This window comes from Onychostruthus taczanowskii, unplaced genomic scaffold (genome assembly GCF_017590055.1).
Source record: "Onychostruthus taczanowskii isolate IOZ18803 unplaced genomic scaffold, ASM1759005v1 scaffold48, whole genome shotgun sequence".
In the NCBI taxonomy this organism is placed as follows: domain Eukaryota; kingdom Metazoa; phylum Chordata; class Aves; order Passeriformes; family Passeridae; genus Onychostruthus; species Onychostruthus taczanowskii.
Genome location: NW_024502347.1, coordinates 740,744 through 762,196, shown reverse-complemented (window position 1 = coordinate 762,196; position 21,453 = coordinate 740,744). Strand labels below are relative to the sequence as shown.

Here is a 21,453-nt window from a genome sequence, read left to right as displayed (position 1 = left end):
CCCCTTTGCAGACTCACCAGTCACAATTCAATGACCCACAAGCTCCTATCCAAATTCCTTGTGGCATTTCTGGTAGACATCAGTTACCAGAAATAACTTCCACTCCCAAACCATTTTGTTTTGCCACACAGAAAGATTCTGAACTTGCACTTGCTTCAGTCTCTCTGGCTTTGAACTCCAAGCCTGTGCCCTGCCATCTTCAGCCTGTTTCCCACCTTCAACCAGACCCTCTTCCTCCAAAATTCATGGGATAAGAAATGACTGAGTGGAAAAATGTGGGGACAATACAAGACAACAAGAAATAATAGCTGTCTACCCATATTATAAGTAACACAGCAAGCATTATTCGCAGTAATTTTCAGTAGCAGCTAAACCCTCAATGCATATCTATAATTAACACTGAGCTATGCTTTTTGAAATAAAATTTTAACAAAAAAAAAATCCAGATGCTTTCCAACTACAAATGAAAACAGGTAACTTCACAGGTAATAAGGTCATACCTTATATCTCAGGAATTGTTTCTGATTTTATTGATTAGTCCAAATTTTAAACAGTAAATAATAAATGATCATCCCCTCTTATACATGGTCCTGCCATCTATGCAGAGGATTTCCATACACTGCAAAGTATCAACTCAGGTTGCTTACAGAGACTGTGAAGACAAAATTATATTGTCTACAGAAACAAAACCAACTCTGGACATACAAAATTGATCATGGCATTTAAACTATGGTCATGTTTAAACTATGCAGCACAAACAATCCTGTGCACAACTATCAGCTGGAATCCCAAAGCAATGTAGTCACTACAGCACTGCATCACATCCCTCTTTTGGCACATCTACTGAACCAGGCACAGGACCAACTGATAGGGCCACCCTTGAACTAGTTCTACATGCAAAGCACTGCATCCAGTTACTCAGACCTTCACAGAGTGAAGGTCACTGCAGAGACCAGGCATGACACTTGGCACACGTGGCCTTCAGCAGCACTGCTGAGTGCCAGCGCCACGGCGAGGTTGTCAGCGCTTGACAGACAGCCACTCCATGCAGGACTTCAAGGTACAAATGAGAAATTATGAAAGGTGTTTTTTAAAAAAAAACAACCAACCCAACAACCTAAGGTATTGCAGCATGTCTTACTGCAATGGAGGCAGTCTTACTAAGCTGCAACCCAGATAGTTCTACAACACTAGGTTTTGTAAAAAATGAGCAAAAATAGGGATAACAAAATGCTTATTTATAATAAATGGGTGGCAAGGACAAGGAACTCCAAAGAGATCGCATTCTTCACCTGACAATTTTTTTTAAACTTTTTTTTTTTTACCAGCAGCAGCTTTGGAATTATAAACACAGCCTCCTTTAGATACTATTTACTTGCTTTGGCAGAAATGCAAGTCTATACAAATACTTTTCCAAAGTTAGCTGTCCTTATTATAGAAATATAATAGCTAATTAAAGCACTTTCCAAAAGATGTCCACAAAGTGGTATTTTAGCTAACAATATTTTCCATTCAAGATAATTTGAAAAAGAAAGAAGTATATTCAAAACTTCAAAAGCAAGTCAGCCAGTGCAATCTGATGAAACAAACAATTCTGGTTATTCAGTGACGTGTCCAAAGAAAAGAACACATGGGTACTTTATTAGCTATTTCCCCACTTGTTAGAATTCAATAAATAATATCAAATGATGTGTGTGACAGGTGAGTACACTGTTCAACTCCCTAAAGACCAATGCTCTCATGAAACATTTGAGACAGGGGGAAGTACTTATATTTCATTTCAGAAAAACTCTACTGAACTCTGAACACATTTCAAGAAATTGTATGGAATTACACAGCAGGGAAGTTTTTATAAATCCATTTCTGACAGATCCTATACCAGCACATTTTTTTACTGGAGCAAAGCGAGCATGATCAAGTTAACACCAAATCCAAACAACCACCACAAACCACACAGCTCTGGTATGAGGCAAAAGATACCCACGTCAGGGATAGCCAAGCAGAAAGCAGGGTCTCTGCCCACAACCATTTTTATCTGGTCTGCAGAAACACTGTCTCAGGAACAGGCCAACTAACTCCAAGGTCTTAATCTTCAACTGTAAGGGAGTTCATCTGAGGGCAGGAAGCAAATGGCACAGATCAAGGTTTAATCAAGCAGGCTGTATCAAACAGCCACCCCAGGCTGATGGTGGCAATGTGTTCACTAATCTGAGCAAAAAACTTAGCAAAGCAGAAGTCAAAGGGAAACCATACTTTAGGAAGCTGTGAGTTAACAATTTTTATTAATGCTTTCAAAATTCATGAAGAAGAATTTGCCTGATAAAACAAGCACCACATCACACCACTACAAGGCTTCTCTATGCTGCAAGCTCCCTTATCCAAAACTAGGGGTTAAAGATTAAGATCAGCATTGTTTCTGGTTTCAGAAATATTACAATTCATGCTGTTCTAAGAGGGATTAACTTTTTACCAAAATGCAACTGCCAATATGAGATACTGCCCTCTTGAAAACTTTCCAACTGGTATTTCAGACTGCCATAGGCAGCACCCAAACACAAAGGTCCCCATGTTATCAGTACTTGCATGCCAGCATGTATTGAGAACATTCCTCCACTATAAAAACTTGGTCTTCAAGTTTTTCTCCCTCACAATAAATATCCTTGAGGTTACTGTCAATATTTTAATTGGCACTACGCAAAGGAACACACTGTCCTCTTGCCCCAAAAAACTGTACTCAGTGGTTGATGTCTAGCTGTAGTACTCAATACAGAAAACAAAAATACAATTATTACTTCTTCTGGGTAGCATTTTCAGTTTCCATTTTCCAAATGCATTGGAAAGAACAAAGTACCAAATTCACTTTTTAAAAAATGCAGCTCAGAAGATTTAGAATAATTACAAGATTTCAAATGAGCTAAACTGTCTTAACTACTGCAATTGTACTTCAGAGACCTCCCATCATACAAGAAACTACTTTACAAACAAGTGAATGGAAAACTAGAAACAACTTGCCCAAGACCATAAAAAAACAGGAGGATTTGAAAATAGTGCATGGTTCATGCAATTGTTTTATCCCAATTATTCAAATTTGAAGACTTTCAATGATGATCTCTTGAATTCACAGATAATTTAACATATATCCCAACTTCAGAATTAATTATCCACATCAAGGAACTGGCTTGAAAGACTGCAATCACTCTGAAGCTAGAACTGTGACTATCACATCAGTTAATGCAGATATTATCCTTACTGTATATACTAATAATAGCTGCCTTAAATTAAGTGCACAATACCATAAATAATAATTAAAGTGCACATTTTCTTAAGAAAAAAAAGTGCACCATAAAACCATTTCAAGACTCAGCTAGGAAAAAAAAGTAATAGAAAAAAAACAATTCACCCCTCTAACAACACTAATGGAATTTAAGTATTTGAGACTTTGTAGGACAAAGCCTGGGAACACTGTGGAGCTCAGTGTCCTTCACAGTACTGCCTGGAACACAACGTCCATAGGGGTATCTGGTTACATTCTGATCACTTTGTTTAATTGCTGCCAGACAGCATTAAGTTAATCACTCAGCAGGAGATCACATAGAGTTGCAAACCTTTTTCCCCCGAGAAAAGGCAAAACCATGACACTGAAGTGCAACTAGAAGCTAACTGAAAACCTCATCTGGAACATGGCAGCCAAGCCACTAAACAGATCATGCCCAGCACTGGTTACCCTAGGCAAGCTTCTCATGGATTTAATTCTGCACTTAGCACATGGCCATAGCCCTTTACAAAGGTAACAGTAGCAGAAAAGAAGTCTATGACTGTCTGGAAAAAGGGACGTAATCCTTTCCAAAAAGAAGTGAGCTCTTGTGCTTTAGTGTTTTTACGAATATAGAAGCAGTCACTATGCCAAAAGAATTACTAGATCAAAAAATCTACACATGGTGTCTCTAGGGTGCATGTTCTTTACGAGACCAGAAAAGTAATTTTCTTTTACCACTACCCTCCAAACCTATCAAGCCTTATCCAGTCAGCAGCTCAGCCAGCTCATTTTCATCCATGTGACAACCAGTCACAAATGACAGAGGTTGTAAATCTACAGATTGATCTTAATTTTTTTCTAGCCAGCAGTATACACTGTATTTCAGTGCACTTCCATTAGCTCATTTTGAGACCTACATAAGAAACTCAATGTGAAACAGTAAGGATGGTAAGCAGAAATTTGAAAAGAAATCCCTGAGCACATCAGCCCTTTAAAAGGTTTGTCTTTCTTCACCTTCACAGGCAGCAGCTAAAACTTCATAGCAGCTACAGGCTGCTCCTACAACCCAGACAAGTTCACTGTGACATGAAGTACAACTGGCTGGTTTTGGCCATGAAAAGAATGGATGAAACCAGCAGGTGTGTACCTCATTCTGCTGCTGTGAGCAGTTTCAGTAATGTCTGTGGACTGCATAGCTGGCCTCTGTGCTGATGCATCCCCAGAGGTTTGATGGGAACTTTTTTGGTGTTGCAAACGGAACACCACATGTGTTGGTCACAGGAAAGGATTTCTCAGAAAGAGCAGACATGTATGTCACCTGGACCTGGGCTTTCCTCTCAGTGGCAGTGTTGCAAAATATGGAATATGTAAAATTTTCTTAAGAAAGGATGCTCTATAATGCTCGATTTTTGTATACTTTCAAGCCTAATCAACAAGATGGGAGATTTAGTCTGTGAAACAGACAGCAGCCCACAAGCTCTAAGTGATGTGCAGGTGTTAGAAAGACAAATCACTGGTTGGTAGAATTGTCTTGCTAAGCTTTAGGGCCTGGCAGGTTTCAGTGATCTCGCACCCAGAGGGAGGTTAACAAAGCTGGGGAGAAGGATGTACCACTGACAGCAGACACAAAGAATGCAGAATTTATGGGCCACAAGGACATTGGGCAGAACTCGCAAGATCAGGAAGAAACGAATAAACCTTACCCAGCAACTGTGCTGAACCAGCTGTGACTGGGTAAAAGGTAATTCTGCAGCAGGAGATCCCAACCACACATCATTGACCCAAAAACCCATCTCGGAGAAGAGAAACACCATGGGACTGATTAGCATGAGAAGCAAGAGAATAATTAACCAATAGATGATAGAACACTAATTATTACAAGGATTATGTAACACATTGCTGATGAACACTAATTCCTGTTTGCTAACATGTATAAATAGCAAAAGGTGTTGATAGTTGTTGGGCTTGATTTGTGGAATTCCACTGGGCACCCAGGCTTGCAGAACTCTGAAAAAAAGCCAAAAAAACAAACCATTGTCTCTCTCAAGTGTGTAGTTATTGGCTTGTTGCCCACTGGGTTACAAAACCAATTCTTGTGGACAACAGTAGGGTGCTAAACCAACCTCCCCATCAGGCAGTAACCATTCAAGCTTTAAAAGCCGAGCTTGTATCTTATCTGAAACATCTACAAGTAAACTTCAGGAGTGGGAACAATGCAAAAAACTTACATCAAACAGGACAGTCTCAACTACACAATATTAAAAAGAACTAGAGTGAAAATAGAATGTCCAAGGCTGATCAAGGTAAACAAAAGGAAAAAAAGCTTTTTGGAATGGAGACAGTATGCTACAGTAAATACTGCATTTCTGGTTTTTGCTTTCATTTTTTTGGTCTCAAGTCCTCACAATCCCCATTTTCAAAAAGGGGCTTAAGTGCTTCTCAGCTCCATTGGTGTCACTGCCTGATGATGCCTACTGAACTCCTCTCCCTCCAAACATCAGATGACACCAGATAGCTCAGAATATACACAGAATAACACAAGGCAGCAGCACTTTTCTCTATCTTCTGCTACCTTCCAGACCTAAAGTCTAACCTTTAGAACAACCTAAGAACACATCCAAAAGGCAGAAGTTTGTGTATCATTTTAGATGTTACTCTTCTCAAAATGCAGCAATACCAAATTCCTGAATGCTGTATAGTTTACTGCTCCATTTTTCAATAACTCCCAATGTCACGGACTTGCCAATGTCAGGCACAAATGCATGCCAAAAGAAGGCTAACTCAGGAATCATAATGCAATCTGTGACTGTTTTAAATAATTAGGTTTTTTCTTGGTTGGTTGGTTAAAAAAACCTTTCAAGAAAATAGATTTTTTTTTTTGTTGAAACTAGCATTCTAAGCTTAAGTCTACTATAAATTGGCAGAGACATTCAAATACAGAGCAACTGATTATTACAATTAGGCTTTTTGAAAAGATACCTGACTCATCACATACACTATGAGAAATAGGCAGAAGAACCATTACATGCAGCTTTGCCTTCTGGAAAATCTGCCATGTTCCAGTCAGACTAAAAGAGTTCATATTAAAAGTACCAACTGCATCATATTATTAATAGACACTCTGTTATCACAGCACCCCCGAGAAATTGAAAAAGATTTTGCCTTATAATCTGTAGAACAACTCCAAATGTATCTCTAAATCCCACTAGTGATATGGCTATCCTTCCCCTTGTTACTCCTCTGTAAACCAGTTTATGAACTCAAGGGAAAATGTGCATGCTAAAGAACAAGGCAAGTTCTTAAAGGGATGCTAAGCTACTTGTCATTAAACACAATGCCCTTGACATTGCCTGCTTCCACAGAGCCTCACAAAAGATGCTGAATACCTAAAAATCCCCCCACAAACTTCACCGAACATAAATGTGTTTGTCATGCATAAGGAGACAGCTGATTAAAAGGACAAAAAGTGAATCTGAGCACTGATAAGGTTTTCTGTCATTAAAAAAAAGATGCCTTTTCCCAGCTACGATTTCATTAGACTAGGAGCGGGGAGTAGAGATCTCTTAGTATCAATGTGAGGAGACTAAAAGTAATCCACCAGCACCATTACACATAACTTAACCATATGCTCTTCTCTTTATTCCAGTAATTTCTAATTCAGAAATTTAAAAGCAAATCTTTGTAGCATAGATACCTTCTAACTGTTAACAACAATTTCGAATTATTTCACATCACAGACAGTCTAAGATCTATGTAATATGAGCCCACTGGAAATCTTACTAACCTAATCAATTAAAATTTATCCTTTACACTATAATAATAAAACTCTGTATTTGCAAGGAAAGAGAGTACAACTTGAGTCATTGTCACCCTCACTCCAAATGTATTGATGAAAATTCAGAGACCTCAACCAGCTACAGGATTGTTGCCATTGCTAAAATTAGACTGATTCCTAAGTATCTGGAGTGACTGAGAACTGTGAATTTCATACAAGTACATTCATAGCAGATTGGGGTAAGCAGACTTGACAGCCTGTTTGTAAGGGTAAAAACTAAAGTGTTCGCATTAAACCCTGAAAGCTGTAAAATTATTCTGCTGCTCCAGGTAGCTCCTTCCAGCATTTGCTATATTTAGGTAGAAGAGAGAGCTGCACCTGATTTTATTTCTTTACAGACATACAGAAAATGAATAGATTTAGGAAATATCTCCCTGCCTGAAAGGATACCGCATATGAGGAATTGCTATCTTAAAACAAGGAACAGCACCAGCAAGGAGAAAAATAACTCTGAAATAAAGAGGAAACAAATTTTTATTTGCCAGCAAATTATGTACCAAGATCATAGAAATAGTGTCCTAAGACTATGACAAAAAAAAAAGAATCTGCCATTTGCTTCATGAAATCATTAAGAAGAAAGCTTGTGACTAACTATAAATGAGAAGAAATGAGCTGTCTGGTTTTGGAATTTTTTAAGTCCTAAAGCCATACTGTAACTACACCGTCCAGCTTCATGTGCATCACAGTTCTTTCTATGTAGTGCTACATCTGGCTAAATACTGCAACTTTGATAGGTGGCAAATTACTATCAAATCACCAAATAGCAGGAAGTCTGTACTTTGGGGTCTTTTTTAGCAAGAACATGTTTCAAATACCATGTGCAGATTTTTTTCTAAATCCCTATAATGCATTATGTTCGCCTATAGCAGAATAAGCAGAATTATTGATTCAATGCAAAAGGGGGGAGGGCAATGGCCTAAAAACTGAAGTTACTCAGTTTTCCTTTTCTGGCTTATGACATAATCAAATGTTTCCCCTAAAGCATATGAAAGCCCAGATTTATCACATCTATCATACATTTTCTCTTCTTTTCCTTCAGACTTCCTAACTCAAACCATCTACAGTGAAATGATCAATTCTCAAAGCCAGACTTACACGAAAGCTTGCTAACACAACGTGGGTGTAATTCTTACGTGGTAAATTAGCCTTTAGGTACTAAGGCTGCACCCAGGTCATGAATAAGAAGCAAGACCCAAATTCCATATAGGCAGAGTAGGACAGAGTGAGACAGAGCACATTTATTACAGCTGAAAAGTTGCAAAGTTGAAGCAACTCCCTCACAATAAAGTAGAGGTACTAGAATGAAACTTCATAAAGTCACCCCAAGGTCTAATTTAATTCAGTCTGAAATGTAAAAAAATCGTAATTTTTGATTTATTATTTTTTAATGGAGCATCTCCACTTTTTTCCTCACTTCAGTGTCAGGACATGAGGATTTCTCAAAGATAGAAGTCTTAATTCCAGCCACTAAGACAACCCTGCTACTTCTCAAAAACAAACAAGGTGTTTAGTCAGCTATCATATCTGTTCCTGGGGAAAGGGAGGGGGATTCTGCTTCCTTTGAATTTTAGAACTCCATGTCCCATAGTCAGAATAGGCTTCTGTCACAATCTGAGGTTTAAGAACATCACTTGATGAAGTTTTATGCTGGTTTTTCCCCATCACTGAAGTGACTCTGGAAGTAGAATAAATGGCATTCGACTCATAACAAGCCTTTCGGTTGTTCTGAAGGTCAAGTTAAATTTGGCAATTTGTCTACCTCTGCTTCTCATTTGAAGCATGACAGAACTGGGCAAAGGAACAACTGGTTATCCAGTACAATGACTGGTTTTAATCAAAAGATATGAACATAAGCTAACTTTGAAGTCTACAACACCCTTGGGAACAAGGCAACAACTGATACAGAAACTCCATTTTAGGAACAGACACATTCAAAGACATGAGCTGACACCCACTCTCAGCTGCGCTGACGATAATTAATGCAAGCAACAAACACAGCATTTTTGAATGTGCAAGGTGTTAAATCTTAGCATGAATCCATGGTAAGTCATTATTAACACAGGTGACAATTGTCTCTAAACACCTCTGAATTTGCAGAATTCATTACTTATAAGAAGTATCTCTCTCAAAATAACCAACTTCAGAGCCAAACACGCTGCTAGAAATGTCACGCACGGGTGGCCCTTGTATCTCTTCAGGCTCTGATGCCCCACAACATCACCAATGAGGTGGGAAAGTCAAGGACAACTAGAGGCAGAGCTGAATCCCAGAACAACGTGTGTGAATGCTTCCAAGTGCTCTAATAAAGACAGCAAAACAAAGGAGGGACAAAAGAGGCAGAAAATCTTCTGGCCACACAAAAAGGATTGATTCTTCCTTCAACCAATGCATGAGGAAAGCAGATACATTACTTCAAAACAGTGAAGCATAACTCCAGATGCAGTTTCCATTCCAGCAGATTCAGCTTCTGCCTCCAACTACTGCCTATAACTCCTGTTTTCACCTGACTGCAAAAAGAAATCAATAGCATTTTCTACTTAAGTCAGCACACCGTGAACAAAAAAAATAATCATACTGCACACAAGGCCCACTTTATAAGAACACGTTTAAAGCCACACTGTCTCAGACTGTCCCCATGTTACACCTGTGCTTTTATTAAGCCCAGAACCTTGATATTTAACTGAGCAACCTGACAATCCCAGCACACACAGCAAGCTATGGTCATTGTTCTGCCTACCAGAAAGCCTGTCTTCCGTGTGGTTTCATCTACAAAATAAACAACTGTAGAATATTTCAGGATCATGAATTTTGTAGAAAACAGATGATAACTGAGGACAAAGAAGCAGTTATATAGTGGCCTCATTTGAAAATATTGTTTTAAGGATTGCTAAGCCCAGAAAAGACAGAAGCAAACATGAACATGAATAATGCCCTTCAGGGATCCACTCTTTCAGTAACCTCAGCTTCTTCAATCCTTCTCACAACCAGAAAAGTCAGTTGTACTTTCCAATAAGGTAAAATGAAATAATTAAATAATAAACGATAAAAAAACCCAATCACAACACACAAACCAAAAACCACAACCCACACTTACAGACACCCATTTTGTAAATGTTAGTTGACTATATCTCCACAACACTACTTCCCTCCAGTCTTATTAGAGACACTAGTATTTCATAAACGCTCTCAAACAAACTCCCACCGATAAATGAAAGGATTTACTTCCACAGAAAAGTCTAAAAAATGTTAACAAAAAATTCAGATACAGAAGTTAATTTTCAGTTGAGTTAAAGACTTGCACTGGACTTTGTCAACAACAAATTTTGGTTTAAAATATTTCTGCACTTTTTTCTTCTTGGATCTGTTGAGATAGTGAACTTCACAAGAGATATAATGATTTCTAATATCATTACAACTAGCATTGTTATCTGTCAGTCATCTAACTTGCAGTCAAGCAAACCAGGTAAATCAAGCTCCCAGAGCTGGGAGGTCTTTTATAAACCTATATTATTTAGAAAACATGAAACTCAAGTCAAGTCAAAACAATAAGCTTCTTGTGTTTGCTACACAAGTAGAAACTGTTCTTCATTTCCTGAAGTCACATACTAAGTTAGCCAATTTATTCTAAATGCAGTTGTCCTGGACCAGTTTCAACATTCCTTCAAGCAAATGCACTGTTATTGAAACAAATAAATCTTTAAGTTCTAACACTTTGTTGCAGTAAAAAAAAAAAAATAAATAAAATAAAACAGCGATGTATGTCAGTTCTCAAATGCCAGCAAAGGAGCTCAAAGAACGACACATCTTTGGAAGCAGAATGTAAGAGCTGCCTATCGCTGCTGCTAACAATCCCTCCCCACCGACACACGTAGACAGGAGTTCCTCCTGGATCCAACATAAAGCAGCAGCAAGCGCTCGCAGACAGAGCCACTTCTCAACGCAGAACTCAGCTGCCACAAACAGAGGACAACAGCATCTTCTGACCAAGTCAATACAAGCCATGAGCTTGATTAGGGCCACAGAACAGGCAAACAGCATTTCAGCAGGTATTTTCATAACATAGGTGAAAATTTGATGTCACTGGTAAATCTCTAATGCAATTTGGTTACGACACTCCACAGAAACTTTGGTTACTTGTACAAACACATCTGCAGCATTATGAACCACAGCAGTTTCTGGAGCTTCAGGGTTTTTGCTGAATTTTGGTTTCTTTTCAAATCATACATGATGTGAAAATACTCATGTTGAAAATAAACTTACAAAAAACACCTCTACATATCTACTTACAATATAACATGTTAGATTGGATTACTCAGAAATACAACATATTAAATTGCTATGTCAAGCAGTTCACAAGAAGCATTTAATTTCTGACCTAGTCCATGGTCTGTCTTGCTTTGCACCCTATTACCAGATGGGGATCAGAAAAGAAATTCTTCTTCCCATTGAACCTCTCATTTCTTTTTCCTGCAGCTCTACTGGAAAACTCTTAACCCCCTCACTGAGAAACAGGAACCTTCCTGCCCTCTTCATTTCTTTATTTAAAAAAAAAAACCAAACCAAAAACCGAAAGAAAAAACACTAAACTTCGAAAGTTTTCCTTTCACATGTTATGGGCTAATTTAATTTATGTACAATTCTTTCTTTACAAGCTTGGGAAAAACTCATCTGTTTCTCTCAGACACAACCCCTTCTACATCTTACTGACCTCCTTTCCTCCTCAAGCTCCTACCGCCACCACACCACCGAAAGGTGATGATGCACTTTACAGCTCATTTCAGTACCTAGTTTCAGGGAGAGTAACAGAAGAAACGACAAAATAGCCATGGGAGAAACCATATGCAAGAGTCTGTGTGAAGCACTAAAAATTACTCATCACCACTTGCAGAGCCATGGTACAGTTGCAACAGCAGCTCTCATTGAGGCACAGATATGAAGTACTAATTATCTCTTCCTAGATGGGGACTTTTCTATTAGAATGCATGGCAGTCAACTAGTTAGACAGGTTTGGTTTAGTTCTGCTGCTCCTTCTCACACATACTGAGAGCATTCAGTGGTTAAGAAGTATTTTCAGGATTTGCAGGTAAATCTATTATTTAGGTTTTCTTTGCTTTTAAGAGATTTTACCAAGGCATAAACACCTTCAACCATTCTACCTTCCTCAAGATAAGAAGTTTCATCAGGAAAAGAAAAAATATAAAAGTGGAAAGCAAACCACAGGTTTTCAGATACTGATAAGAGATTTTCCAGCAGAGAGAAGTAATTGTTTAAGATCTAATACACTGCATTCTGACTTTAGTCAATAGTTCTGTGATTTAGCCTGTCACAGGTTTATATTAGTAAAAGGAACTACAGCACAACACTCAAAATACTTATGTTCAAGGCAATGTCAAAAAGAGGAAGTAAAAATATGTAAATATATAAATTATTATAGACTTTCAAGTGTCTTTCAAGTTTCAACTTGCATTGGTAAATAATATTCCAGTTTCAAATTCAAGAGTATAATCCTTGCCACATCAGTGAGCTGCCTCTCATTTAAGAGTAAATGCAACTGCAGTACACATGTACTCATTCCTTTGACATTTTGCCACCAATGCTGATCATTTGCAGCATTTAGCTAACTTGAGTACAAGTTTCCTCTCCTGACAAAGCCCTGCTATATAACTTAAATTACTTAAGTTTTACAAAATAAGAATATGGGGAAAACAATACACAAATTAATTGCTATACAAATACTGACTTAAGAGATCAGCAGATTACCTTTACCTCTTCTACACTTTCAGTTTCCTACTACCACAGTGACCTGAGCCACCACCTTGACCAGATGCAACCTCTGAAAATGTAGTATTAGCAGAAATACCAAATACACTAAGCTGCTCCAACAGAAATTCTGTTTTTCTAATGGAGCCATGCTTCATAGCAGATGATTTTTGTCTCTCTCTTAATCAGTACTTTTCTAAATAAAAAAAAAAAAAAAAAAAAAAAGGAAAATTTACATGGCCACAACCACAAGCAGCATTCCTGTGTTAAGATTATATACTTGCCTTGGCTCTACACTTCATCCTTCTTTCTCTCCCTATGTCCTACCTTTCATAGAACCATAGAATGGTTTGGGTTGGAAGGAATTTTAAATATCATCTAGTTCCACTCTCCTGCCTTGTGCAGGGAAACCTTTCATTAGTCCAGGTTGCTCAGAGCCCCATCCAGCCCGGCCTTGAACACTGCCAGGAAGGGGGCACTCAACTCTTATGTGGACTTGGCAGCTGTGTTGAAAACCTTACATTAATGATTCTGCACACCAGTGTTAGCCCAAGGAGGAAAGCAGACTCCTCTTCAGTTACAAACTTGCAGTACTGAAAAATAGGGGTAAGAAGAGGGAAAGAGTATTTCATTTGTCTTCCCCTTCCTATGCCTGTGTTCCACAGTGATGTTTCTGGACTTGCATCACTGTTGCCCAGTTTTCAAAAGGGAATTTCGTATTTGGCAACTAAGGCGAAACCTGGTTTATACCGACTCTCTTTTGAAAAGTTACAGGTGCAGCGACAATAAAGTAATCTGACAAGCTACAAAAGTATACTACTAGAGTAGCATATAAATCTACAGCCTTGGTTTAGCTGATACATTGTAAGTATGGGGCAGAGCCAAACCTTTTATATTCCCCGAAGAATAACATGGCAGGAGGGTCCACCCAGCAGCTCCAGCTACTGAGCTGGCAGTGAGCCTGGGAGCTGCCCAGGGTACAAATCCTGGCCCTTCCACTGCCATTGATTTGAAAGCTGATCACTTCATAATTCTGGCATTCCTTCAGTAACAAGATTAAAAAGCACATACTTGCTTTTTGAAAGGTGTTCTAAAACATACAGATTAAACAAAAATTACAAACTTATTTTTTCTTTCCAAGTAGCTATATAGGTAATATCTATAAGAACCTCTGTTTCCCAAATGCAGACAGTGAGTCAAATGAAAAATAAAATAGCCCTAGATTGAGAAAAAGCAGCCACCTCGATTATTTGTTTACAGGTAAGCAGAAGCAGCAATAAATAGAAAGGCTGTATTTATATGAAGATACAGCTTTTGCAAGTGTTGCATCTGCTATTGCTGCTACAGAATGAAGAACAGAGCGGCCTATTTTCTACTTGAGTCAAGTATCCCACTATTCCCTGCGCTCCTGACTACCCAGCAGCGGTGTCTTTTCAGCTTGCTGACTCATGCAAACTTCCACCTGCAAGTGGACTGACATCCTGGTGAAGAAATACTCTGTGGTAACCTGGATTCAAAGACTGATTCTTTCAAAAAAGTAAAGCAAAATAACTCAGGCATACACAACAAACAGAATTTCCAAACCTCACTCATCCTAAAACTTGCCTCTCATATGAGGAGGAGATACAAGATGTGAAACAACTAAGCACAGCATCGTAGCTTAAAACGCAATCAAAGAGGCAGCAAGGAACGTAATGAGGAGAGGTAAGGCATGAAACAAAACTACATTTTCCTAACCATGACTGGAAAAGTTGCATTCTTTGCTTTACTAGACAGATGTGAATGTGTCCAAAATAACACTTAGCAAAAGTCAGCATGATGCTTTGAAGCAGTACACAAAAAAACTGTAACAGATTTTCCAGCTACATATAGAGCTAAAAACCTGATATTGATGACTGAATTGCAGTCATGAGGCTTATATCATGATTTCCCCCAAAGCCTGGTTTTAGTGTACATGAAATAAAGGAAAAGACATGAAATAAAGGACTTCTATAAATACCTATTTTCTACACCTTCTGGACTACAGAGGTATTAATGAAAGTTCTGTAAACCCAGGTGCCTAATTTAGCTAAATATATAACACAAGTAGTACTTCCAGACCTCATCAGACCATACAAACACTACTGAACTAAACAGAAGCTGCAGCTGCTCAAAATCTCTAAAAACATAATGATGCAGTGCATTCAAATGTAACACCAACATTGTTCAAATCTGACTATTTAAAAAAGAAAAAATCTTTTAACTTTCATAGAAACTAGTCAGCTCACTAGAAACATGCCCAAATGATATTCTACTCTAGGCTGAAAAAGCCAAACTAAGCTGTTACTTTGTCAAAAAACTGCTTTTATGCACAAGCCATTCACAGAGATCTAAGCAACACAACCACTTTTTCTGCAAGCATTTTATCAAACAGCTTGCCAAGCTCCATATAAACACATTTTACTATTTCATAAAATTCATATGCCAACTTTTTGAAACATGAAGTGACAAGTTCTCAGTGGAATTTCTGCAGAGCTACAAGGTTCTTATTGCCCTCAGCCTCCTGAGACTGTAAATTAACTACATGAAGCAAGAATCTTTCTTTTTTACACAGGAATGCCCTGCAAATTGGAAATACTGAAACAGTCTCTGCAATCAGCTAAAGAAAAATTCCTTCATTTTTGAGCCCTCCTGGGCTCAAAAGTCCCCAGTGATCAGCACACAATAAATATGCACCACTGCTAGATTTCTTTTGCTAATTTCTTTCATTAGGAACCCCTTAAATGTCATAACTAATGCTAAATATCCTCCAACTTGCAGATATACTTTAGCTAGGTGTTTACATAAGGAAGTCATCTCATATTAATAGTTATAGTTGTTTTCTAATTTTTTCCTAAATTGTTCACATCTTTCTTTCACCCAAGGATCTCAAGTTACACAAAAGGAACTATGAGTGAACTCACCAATGTCATAAAATGAAGACCAAGAAAAAAAGAGAAAAAATAGGCCACTTTCCAAGCTTCATGAAGTAAAGCCTCTGAGTATATAGTACAGTTGAATTTGTGCCATGTTATATTACACGTCAATCTATCTGACAGCACTGATACTTTGCACTTCCTTTTACCAGTTAGTTGTCTTACTGCTCAAGGTCTCCCTTTGATTATTCCCAGCTCTGACACATTAGCTATCTTTTTATCATATTTACTTTTGCTTTACTACCCATTTGCATTTGTCATATTATTGTAGGGATTTTGAAGACATATTCTTTATGGTGCTTTGTAGCAGCAATGTAATTCCTGTGACAGCTTTCCTTTGCAGATGATGGAAATGAAGAACGTCTTGTTTTAGCTTACATCAAATTTCTTTCTTTCATAAAACAGTAAACCCAAAGCTCTGCCTTTATTTATACTGTTCTTACAAGCAGCAATTTTAGGGTTACTGTATCAAAGAACAGCAACAAACATTTAACTAGCCTTTTTGGTGGTTTTATTAGCCCTTCCTTTCCTTATTACCGTTTTCTTCCTATCCCATTTATGTTTTAGATGCATATATATAAAAATTAATACTTAGGAAAAAGAAGCAACCATGATCACTTAACTCAAAAATACTGGAAGAGCCCAGTGGCAGCTGTAATACCTGGAAAAGCTTTGATATTTCAATTTAGCTATGCTCTAGTGTTCCTAAGGCTGCAGAGCAAGCTAATCAGAATCAGAGCTCATTTCCTGGTATTTAATCCTTTACTGGAATTAGTGTCTACCTTTCAGTTATTAATCACTTTCATACTACAACCTCCTAATTCAGAGTTTAAATTTCCAAGACACACATAAATGCCATTTATTCCTACAGAAAAATCCCTAGACTTCTCTACTAATCTAAAGCAGCAGTATTTCATTAACCACTTCAGAAATTTTAAGAGTTGTCATTTTTCCACATTCAGTCTCTTCTTTTTCAAAGTTTCAGTTGGCTATAATGAAAGCATTCTGATAGAAAGGAATCACCTCCAATTCACAGGCATATTTTACCCCACCTTACAGAATGTTTAGAACACTCTGCAAACACAGCCTATGCTCGTGCACCAGGCACACACCACAGTGAAAAAGTGCTCAATGGCTCTTCAGAAAGCAAAGGATTCCATCTGGAACCCACACCTGCACAAGAGCCCTGCTCAGGCCTCAGGACTGCTCCCCTTCAACAACTGCATACAATCCAAATTGCAACCCTAGCTTCCCACTGCCCTCTTAACTACAACACCATGAAAATGGCATCCCTGGAATACCTATCCCATGGTACCAGCTTTCCCCAGAGAAGAAAAGAAACCTTGCTTAGCCAACACACATGGGCTTAATGCCTAAAGGACCTCTCTGGATCAAGCCACCAGCCAAGTGTTTGGGGACAGGGACTCGTATCCTGCTCTCTCACGGGAAACTGATGGAAGCACAACTGTGCATAGGTACTGGGCAGCAGCCACCTGCTCTGCCTACAAGGAGCGTCCCGGACTGGCCATCAAGGCAAGCGTGCCCGGCACTGGCATCAGCGGGGTGCCTGGGGCTGGGGACACACCAGCGACCAACACACACCGCGGGAGCTTCCCGGGCCGCTCGGGAGGGAGCAGCCGGGGAGGGGCCGTCGGGAGCCAGGTGCTCCTCCCTACTCAATCCCCTGCAAGTAATCGGAACAGAACGTCAAATTACGAACGCGGTCACACAAAAGACGAAAGCGACGACCTGGAACACGGCGTGTAAAGCAAAGGCGACCCCAGGGCACAGCCCGCTGACACCGCAGCGCCAGGGATGGAGGGGGAAAGCGGGGCAGAAAGGGTGCATAGGTACTGGGCAGCAGCCACCTGCTCTGCCTACAAGGAGCGTCCCGGACTGGCCATCAAGGCAAGCGTGCCCGGCACTGGCATCAGCGGGGTGCCTGGGGCTGGGGACACACCAGCGACCAACACACACCGCGGGAGCTTCCCGGGCCGCTCGGGAGGGAGCAGCCGGGGAGGGGCCGTCGGGAGCCAGGTGCTCCTCCCTACTCAATCCCCTGCAAGTAATCGGAACAGAACGTCAAATTACGAACGCGGTCACACAAAAGACGAAAGCGACGACCTGGAACACGGCGTGTAAAGCAAAGGCGACCCCAGGGCACAGCCCGCTGACACGGCAGCGCCAGGGATGGCGGGGGGAAGCGGGGCAGAAAGGGACGAGCTTTAAGTTGAACGCTAGGTAGGACTGCTTACATAAAGGGCGATTAGACATTGGAAAGGGCTGCTCAGGGAGGCGGTGGTGTCCCCGTCCCTGGAGGTGTTTAAGGAAAGACTGGATGTGGCGCTTAGTGCCACGGTCTAGTTGAACATGCTGATGTTCGGTCATAGGGTGGACTCGATGATCTCAGAGGTTTTTTCCACCCTATCTGATTCCGTCGCTCCGAGCAGCCGGGCACCGATGCGCGGGGCCGGGGCACCGGGGCCCGATCCCGGCGCGGGGCGGGGGATACCGGGGCGGGCTCCGCGCTCCGGCCCCCGCGCTGCCAGAAACTTTCCGAGGATCCGAGGAGGGAGGGAGGGAAGGGGTTTGGAAGGGGGTTCTCGGCGCGGCCCTTACCCGTCCTTGCGGCGGGCCTTGTAGACGTGCCCGTAGGTGCCTCTGCCCACCTTGCATCCCTCGTACTCGAACAGGTCCTCCACCCGCTCGCGCTCGGCCGCCAGCTTCGACTTGAACTCGTAGTCCATGTCTCGCCCATGGGCGGGGAGGGACGGGCGGGCAGGGGGACGCGGCGGCCGGATCAGCACCCGCAGCTGGCGGAGCCCCCTCCCGGCGCCGCCATGTCCGGGGCTCGGCGGGGGCGGCGGGCGAGGGGGACGGTGGGGGGGGCGGTTTGTTTTTGTTTTGGTTTGGGGCTTTTCGGCGGGGGGGAGGGGGCGCGCTCCGCCGCCGCCACCCGCTTCAACTGGGCTCCTCGCGGGGCGGCGCGCGCGGTGCCGGGAGTCGTAGTGCGGCTGCGGGAGCCGGCCCCGCCGCCGCAGGCGGGACGCCGTCGCGGCAGAACTACAATTCCCGGCATGCCCCGGGTCGCCCTGGCCGGGCGGCGTCGGCGCACTGCCCTCTCCGGAGACACCGGAGCGTTTCGGCGGCCGCTGGGAACTTGCTGACTCTTCACATTGCGCGCAGAGGCGGGAGCGGCGAGCGCGGCCGGACGCGGTGCCTCTGGCTGGCAGGGAGCGAGGGACGGACGACCAGAAGAATAGACGGTGGACACGAACCCCATGCTGCGGGGCGCCGAACAGTGCAGCGACTTGTTTATCTCGCCAGCTGCCATTCACGGTCCGGACCCGCCTCCCTGTGGGATGCTGCCCTGTGATTGGCCAGTGCTGCCCCGCCGTGCGGCGGGCGGGGCAGGGCGGGGCCAGGCCGGCCCCAGGGCTGTGGCGCTGCGGGTCCATGTTGGGAGCGGGGCGGGTTGTGGGCTTCGTGCAGTCGGATGCTGCTAAATAAACCGATTACTTGCAGAAATGCGGGGCACATAGTGTGTTTGCGCTCACATACAAACCAGGCGTACTGCTGCGTCTTTAGGATCCGATGCCGTAGGAAGGCTGTGCCCCTTCAACCCCGAGGAGAGCGGTTTTTAGACAAACGCGGTGCTGCTTTGGGGTTCAGATTTCATCACAGTACTTTGAGGTCACAGAAACATTCAGGCCTTTTAATGTTATGTCTCGCTGTCTCGAAGATTCTTCTTTGGAGAAGCGTTGCTCAGCAGGCTTTCTTGCGTTATGGAAGTGCCAGGCAGAGGTGTCTGTAGGAAAAGTCACACAGAATTAATCGGGTTGGAAAAGGCCTCTGGTGTCAAACCCAGTCTATGACCAAACGCCACCATGTCAACTAGAGAACGTGGCTTCAAGTGCCGTGTCCATTCTTTCCCTAAATATCTCCAGAAATTGTGACTCCACCACCTCTCCAGGCAGTTCGTTCCAATGTCTAATGACTCCGTCTGTAAAGAAATTCTTGCTGATATCCAACATAAACCTCCCGTGGTGCAGCTTGAGATGATCTCCTCTCATCCTCTCGCCTGTTGCCTGGGAGAAGAGGCTGACCCACACCTACAGCTTCCTTTCAGGGAGTTGTAGGGAGTGTAAGGTCAACCTTGACCTGACCTTGTACTGCCTGCAGGTTACATCCCACTCTAGAAGCAAAGTCCCCACCTTGTGTGTTCAACCTTAGATTAGCAACAAGTGAATGAAGCAGAATTAAATTAGAGGAGGGGAGAGTAAAAATGGCATCTCTCCATACACAGAAACTATCTCAGTTCATCACCTGCTCTGCCAGCATTACCACAATGGAAAGTTTTTTCCACATGCTGGATGGGAGGGGTAGAAGAGCTGATGAGAAGCTGTCGTTGCTGACAAAGCACAGGGAGGTGTCAACTGCACGATAAGGTACGGTGCTATGTATGATTACTAGTGCATAGCTAAGTCATGAGGTCATAGCCAGAAGTTTGTTTCTCAAGGAAAGGCAGGAGTGTAACCATTTTGAGGTGATTATTTCTTCCAGAAGGCAATAGATGATTCAGAATTTCCCTTGGGACAGGTAGCTAGCAACTGAAATTCTCAGAAAACTTCATCACTCCTTTACCAAAGTAATATTTTCCAGAGAACTGCAAGTGCTTTGCTTTGCAGTTGCAGATGTGGATCTTTCTGAGCAAGGCCTGACCATGAGCTGGCTATTTTCCTGAACAGGAGAAAGAACACCATCGATCTTTCAGTGTCAACATGAAATACATTTACTAAAATTAGAGCTAACTATTTAAATTTTGCAAAGTGTTCACATCTTTGGTCACCTAGTAATCAAAACCAACGCTGAGAAGAAACGGACACAGACATAAAAAAGAAAACTTATCTGTAGAAGGTTATTTTACCCAGATTTATTCTGGCAGTTTTAACATCAATAGGAATATGGACTACTTTGCTGTTGGTAATAATAAACTCTTCAAGTAGTTCCCATTGCCCTCTTTGACCAAGAAAAATAGCCATTATTTCCCATTTTCACCACTAAGGCGTTTGTTTTTACTCTTTCCATTTTACAATGTACTGATGAGACTGTCTTTTATTTTAATTTGTCTTAAGTCCACAGTGCTGGTGAGGGAGGGCTAAGAGCACCCTCATTATGGTAACCTGGCACTAGTAAGCCAAGGCAGTATAATTTCACCTCCACCTTATACTGTACACAGCTCTCTAGTGTTACAAGCAGCCATTTTATCCTTTCTTCCATAAATTAATTGTGCTTTGCCAGTAAATATTTTGGCCCTCACTGCTGCTGCTGGGAGGCTGTCCGAGAGAAACCTCTCTAACAGCTGGAAGCCTTTTAAAAATGTCAAACCTACGTTTCCTTGTGACCAGTACCAGCTCCATCTTTTCTTCCTGTGCAAATACTGTCCTGAAGTAGCCTTTCCCGCTCTCCTGTGTGTACCCCTGCCAAAAGTATTTATAGACAGCAGTCTCATCCCCACACAGCCTTGATTTTGCTGGACTAATCAAGCCATGCTCTTCTCATTCCCCTCGTGAGCCCTGCCAGTGAAGGCTGGACCGGTACAAATCAGGTAGTGAAAAACACAGAACGGGATCTGTGCCCTGATCCCT

At 41.7% G+C, this 21,453-nt stretch overlaps 2 protein-coding genes across 2 annotated transcripts in view; both read right to left on the bottom strand.

The window, feature by feature from the left end:
* The window catches only part of CDK19 (cyclin dependent kinase 19), a 121,056-nt gene extending 102,244 nt beyond the window's left edge, over positions 1–18,812 (bottom strand). The window contains exon 1 of the mRNA XM_041414840.1: positions 18,425–18,812. Coding sequence (XP_041270774.1) covers positions 18,425–18,552 — 128 coding nt within the window. The 5' untranslated portion in view covers positions 18,553–18,812. The remainder of the gene's footprint in view (positions 1–18,424) is intronic.
* LOC121341383 (atherin-like) lies at positions 18,606–18,884 on the bottom strand. The gene has a single exon (XM_041414841.1). The coding sequence runs from the start codon at positions 18,882–18,884 to the stop codon at positions 18,606–18,608; it is 279 nt and encodes a 92-aa protein (XP_041270775.1).
* Between the last annotated feature and the right edge of the window lie 2,569 nt (positions 18,885–21,453).